This window comes from Cornus florida, unplaced genomic scaffold, assembly GCF_030987335.1.
Source record: "Cornus florida cultivar Cherokee Brave unplaced genomic scaffold, ASM3098733v1 CherokeeBrave_3.0.0_Hap2_Chr03, whole genome shotgun sequence".
NCBI lineage: Eukaryota > Viridiplantae > Streptophyta > Magnoliopsida > Cornales > Cornaceae > Cornus > Cornus florida.
In genome coordinates, this window is record NW_026775573.1 from 37,183,707 (window position 1) to 37,189,554 (window position 5,848).

The following is a 5,848-nucleotide window of genomic DNA, read 5'->3' on the forward strand; positions in this document are numbered from 1 at the left end:
TCAGTGCAAACTTCTCAGCCTTTTTGTTTGAATGATAGATATAAAAAGTGTTTCTGTTTCACAAAAACATTAAACATATACAGAAGTCTCTCTATGTCATGTGTTCTAAGCTACTATACTTAATTCTGTATTTTCTTCTCCTTCTCTGCTCCAATACTTAAATATGCATTCCTGATATCATGCAGTTCTGCAAGAACATCTCTAATATACATTCTTTGTCTTGGCAATTCAGCACAACATACGACTCCAATTTGAAGAATCATTGCCAAACAATTCTCTAATGCGCCAATGTCACCTCTTCCACTTTTTTCATCTCTTTTCGACTCATCTTCCTGTTCCAGTACAAGTAGGGGATCGACTATTTCTGTCACCCGCGCTGGGAGGGCCATCTTGGCGTAGTTCTGGAGGCTAAAATTGTCCAAAAACATGCCGCTGGTGGGCCTTTTTCTAGTAAACATCTCTAGCAAGATGATTCCATAGCTATATACATCACCTTTTGTTGACACCTCCCCACCTAAACCATACTCTGCAGTTAACAAGAACTAATTAGAGTTGTTCAAGCATGTAAAATATATAATGTAGACAGATTCATTCTCGTATCTTGACATAACCATGTCACAAAAGTTGAATGATGTTTCTCTATGTTCGGCTGGAATTGGATCCTTCAAATTGGAATTGAACTAATATTTCTCCAATTCCACGAAGCCGAGCATAGGTAATATTTGAAGAAAGGGTGATAAATGGACAACGAATTACCTGGAGCGACGTATCCCACCGTTCCATTTATCCCAATTGAACTCTTTTGCCCACGATAGGGATTACCGGTGGAGGCGAAAAGAAACCTTGCAAGGCCGAAATCGCCTATGTGGGCACAGAGGTCATCATCTAGGAGAATGTTGCTCGGCTTCAAGTCACGATGGACAATTGGTGTTTCGCAATAATTGTGAAGATAATCCAATGCAGAGGCCACATCAATGGCAACATTTAGCCTCTGGACCAAGTTTAGGCTCCTTGAGGGATGCTGGTCAGATGGGTGTGGATGTAGCCAACTTTCTAAACTCCCATTCGGCATGAACTCGTAAACCAAAGCGCTGAACTCGTTGCCCTTGTAATCCATGCTTGTGCAAGCTGTAATGAGCTTGACAATATTCCGGTGGCGAATGTTACTCAATGCCTTGCATTCAGCCATGAAACACTTTTTGGCTCCTTCTTCTTGTTGGTTCAGAACCTTCACAGCAACAACAGTTTGGTTATCACGATCGAGAGTCCCTTTATAAACCGAACCGTATGTTCCCTCACCAATTAAGCTGACTGGAGAGAACCCATTGGTGGCTCGAAGAAGTTCTGCATAAGAATGTTTTGGATACTTGATCATCTTGAATATTGTTGACTCTGGTGATGAGGGCAAATCCGGTTCCGGTTTGTGCCTTCTGCGTTCTTGTTTCTGTCTTCTGATTCGGTAAAGAATAGCACCACCACATGCTATTGACAAAATGCCAATCACAACACAAGTTACAACTACTATTTTAGGAGTAGTACCTTTCGTCAAGTGTGTGGCAGGACATTCGGGCAATTGCAACGCCTCAATTCCTCCACAGAGCTTGTTATTTCCCTCAACCGAAAACACACTAACGTTCATAAACATTCCCTCCTTTAGAACTTCACCCTCGAACATATTATACGAAAGATTGAGCTTTTTAATAAAAGGATACTCACCGAAAAACCTTGGAATCTGCCCGGACAAATTGTTACCAGAAAGATCCATGACTTGAATGCCTTTTAATAGTTCAAAAGTCGAAGGTACACTTCCTCTGAAGGAATTGCTTTGTATGTAGAGGGATTCCAATTTCAGACAATCGCCAAGAGCGTTTGGAATTTCACCAGAGAGCTTGTTTTCTGAAATGTCCAACACCTCAAGATTTTTCATGTCCCCCACCTGAGATGGTAATGATCCGTTCAAACGATTTCTAGCTAAGTAGAGCCAACGTGTAACGGAAGACAGATGGAAAATTTGTTCGGGAATGGGACCAGTGAGGTGGTTGTGGGAAAGATTTACTACTTCAATGATTCTGCAATTACCCAATGAAGCCGGTATGCTATCTTCTAGCACATTTTGTTGTAAAGCAAGTATGCTTAGTCGTGTAATGTTGCCGATGGAGGATGGAATTCTTCCAGAGATTTTGTTTGATGAAATGTTGAGTGTATGCAACCTGGTAAGTTTTCCAATCGAATCTGGAATCCTACCCGTGAGCTTGTTATTGCTTATTTTGAGCACGGCCAAGTTGACAAGGTTCACAATCCCAACAGGTATGCTTCCAGATATATAGTTGTCATGCAAATATAGTGATGTGAGAGTGGTGGATAGATTCGCGATGGAATTAGGCAACGCACCTTCAAAGCCAATTTCATATAAGCTCAGTGCTCTCAACTTTGTGCAGTTGGTGAAGGAGGTGAGAAAGCTGAAGTCTTTGCTTGCTTCAGTTCGAAGTGGATTCCCGCCTAAATGCAAGGCTAGTAGTTCCTGGAGGCTTCCCAACTCCAGCGGTATTGGCCCATTGAAAACATTTCCTCCGAGATAGATTTTCACAATTCCGGTAGCATTCGCAAATGACGCAGGAATGGATCCGGAGAATCTGTTTTTTTCAGCCAAAAATGAGTGGAGTTTCGGGAGATTCAGGCCTAAGCTTGATGGGAGATGTCCAGTGAACAGATTGTAGTTCACAGCAAAGATTTCGATGGAAGAGATGTTGTAAAACTGCGCGGGAATTGTACCGGACAATTGATTTAAAGTCACCTGGAAGGCTTGTAAGTTGGAGAGCTTTCCAAGCTCAACAGGAATGCTTCCTTGTAGATTGTTATCAGACAGCGAGAATACACGCAGCGAGGTGAGATTCCCCAATGAAGGTGGAATTTTCCCCGAGAAACGATTTCTGGAAAGACTCAATTGTTGGAGCTTGGACAAGGCGTTGAACTCGACGAGAATTGTCCCTTCAAGATCATTTCCGTTTACATCAATGACTTGAAGGTCCGAACAACGAGTCAGGTTAGTGGGGATCGTCCCATGGAACGAGTTATTGGCCAGACGAAGATTTTGGAGGCGAGACAATCTCCCAATTTCTTGAGGGATTGTGCCATGGAAGAAGTTGTCCTCAAGATTGACCATGGTAAGGAAAGTTAAATTTCCTACGTGAGGAGACAATGAGCCTACCATTTTAAGCGACGACATGTTTAGGCCGGTCACTCTTTGATTCTGATCACTGCAGGTGACTCCATGCCAATCGCAGAAATGGAGAGAATCGCTCCACGAGCTTAGAACCCTGGAGGGATCGTCCTGTATTTGATCCTTGATGGCAAGCAAGGCTTCGCGGTCCGTCTCGTTTGTGTAACCATAAGTGTTGGTGGCTGCTGAAATGAGAAAGAAAGATGAACATAGTAGCCTGAGAAACAGGCTGATGTGCTCCATTTGGTGTCAAAATGTAAGAGAAAAAAGTAAGGACACAATGAGCTTTATACGCAAGTTTCATATATTAATTTATTGTGTTTGGAAAGGCTAAAAGTGCTTCTGAGTTGAAAAGTAAAGCTAGACAAAGATGACAAGCCTCTAAAGGCCTTCTTGATTAGTCCAAAAGACTTTTTTGGGGCTCTCATTGTTAGACTGTCAAAGCTTGTGGTTCCCACTTCTAGAATGTGAGTTTCTCCCTTGGAAGAGTCTGTGAAAGGAAAGTTTCAAGATCACATATTTGCTGTATGTATGGAATTTTCTCAACTGCTTAGTTTTCAAGTCTGTAGACGTTGAAAGTTGAAACTAATGCCCTAAGGTTATCAGAAACCACAATTTAGTCCACAAGATGTCCTTCAAATTAATGAAGCCTGATATCGTTGAAAGTTGAAACTAATGCCCTTAAGGTTATCAGAAACCACAATTTAGTCCACAAGATGTCCTTCAAATTAATGAAGCCTGATATCATCTGTTGAGAAAAATGCACAAGAAATAACACGCAGTAATAACCTTTTAGTCTGTGTAATTTGAAAATACGTGTTCAGATCAACTAAGCAACCCAAATAAATAGGTCTCAAGATTTAAGTAAAAAAATAAAATAAAAAAATTAACCCACAAAAGAAAAATTCACAAGATCCTAGTTCAATATCAATTATCACTTGGTTTTCACAATATCAATTACTAACTAATAAGGTGATTTTCAATAATAATCTCGTAGAAAATTTTTGTTACACTTTTTTTTTTAATTGTGAATGCCTTCTTAGTCTAAGTGGTTGGGTTGCACTCCGTTATCTTTATCTTTGAGGACTTTTAATTTAACATTTTTTATCTTAAAAAAATATAAAAATAATAAAAATAATAATAATAATATAGTCTGGGACCACGTGGGGTGGACTACATAACATTAGCATTGTCAAAGTCAAACATGATCACTTTGCCACAGTAATACATCTGACTAACCCATTCAAACAAGAAAGTTGACTGAACTACACGAAAGAAAGGGGGATTAATGTTGAGCTTCACGTGATGTCATCTCCTTTGTAATTATTGATTAATTTTCTTTTTATTTGGTTATTCAACTAATATACTTTTTCATTTTGAAAAGTATCTTCCAACAAATATTAGTATCAACCAGCACCAAATTTCATGGCTGAAGAAGAAAAATAGTGTTTGCAGATACATTAAATTGGAAACATTATTTAGTGGCCTAGATACATCAAATTGGGAGTATTATTCAGTGACCTATTTGATAGAGCATTCAGCTTTCTGAATGGGCGTGCGCGAATTTAAATTCGAGTACCATTCCCCTTTTTTTGTGAAAGTAGAAAAAAACACATCAAACTCGTATTGGCATTGATACGCAAAATTTATTTATTTATTTTTTTTAGGCATCAACACACAAACAACAACCAAACAGAACTAAGAACCTAAACCTAAAGTTATTTAGGTGGCTACTATCCAAAGGAATATCCAAATACTAGACCACAATTAAAATCAATATCGACGGAATAATTTCGTTCTAAAAAGTTGAACATCAAAAATAGTTTCACTCAAGAAAAAAGTTCAGACATTTTCGTTTGGTATTTGAATCCTCTTTAGCCAAATCCCTCTCATGTACTCCGCAAACTTCAATTATGTACTTCAATTTCACCACGTCATCATTTGGTCAAAGTTTACTACTTACAAATTTAGTTATAATTGGTATCATGAACCTTGACTAAATGATGACGTTGTTGAAGCTAGACGGAAGAATTGACATCTATGAAGATCATGAGAAAAATTTGGCTAGAGAGGATACTTGTTCGTTGGTTTGTGAGTTACTTCCTTCTAAATTATTGATTGCTAGTTATTACATGAAGACTTGGGAATATTAAGTTGTTCATGACTCACGCCAACTCCACTTCTTCAAAGTATCAGATGCTAATATATGGGAAAAGTATAATAATTTTTCGGTTGTAACCGAATTTGTAACTAGTATCATGAACTTCGACTAGATGCAAGGGCGAAGGCAGCATGTGCCCAGGGGGGGCAACGGCCCCCCCTGCCCATGCTGCCCCAATAGCATTTTTTAATTTTTTTATACATAAATTTATAAAATTGATAAAATGCCCCTCCTAAAATTAATAAAATGGCCCCTCTGCCCCTGAATTCATTAAATTTTATTTTATTTTATGCATATAATTTATAAATATTTATAAAACACCCCAATAAAATTTATAAAATTATCCCCCATAAAATTATCTATTTCTAAAAATGTCTTTAATTCATTATTCCTTTTCCTTATTATTCTTCAAATTTATTTTTGTCGTCTTCAAAAATTTTTATATTCTCTTTCTATAATTAACGTAT

General features: G+C 38.4%; 1 protein-coding gene across 1 annotated transcript; it reads right to left on the reverse strand.

The window, feature by feature from the left end:
• LOC132300288 (probable LRR receptor-like serine/threonine-protein kinase At3g47570) lies at nt 1–3,524 on the reverse strand. The gene is made up of 2 exons (XM_059797307.1): nt 757–3,524; nt 1–526 (listed from the first exon to the last, which is right to left on the reverse strand). The coding sequence occupies exons 1-2, from the start codon at nt 3,461–3,463 to the stop codon at nt 120–122; spliced, it is 3,114 nt and encodes a 1,037-aa protein (XP_059653290.1). The 5' UTR covers nt 3,464–3,524; the 3' UTR covers nt 1–119.
• Nucleotides 3,525–5,848: the final 2,324 nt, after the last annotated feature.

Excerpts from the sequence above, each read along its gene's own strand:
- LOC132300288 (XM_059797307.1), bottom strand. The coding sequence starts at position 3,463 with ATGGAGCACATCAGCCTGTTTCTCAGGCTACTATGTTCATCTTTCTTT. Across the intron at positions 527-756 it reads GGTGGGATACGTCGCTCCAG|AGTATGGTTTAGGTGGGGAG; the intron begins GTAATTCGTTGT and ends TGTTAACTGCAG.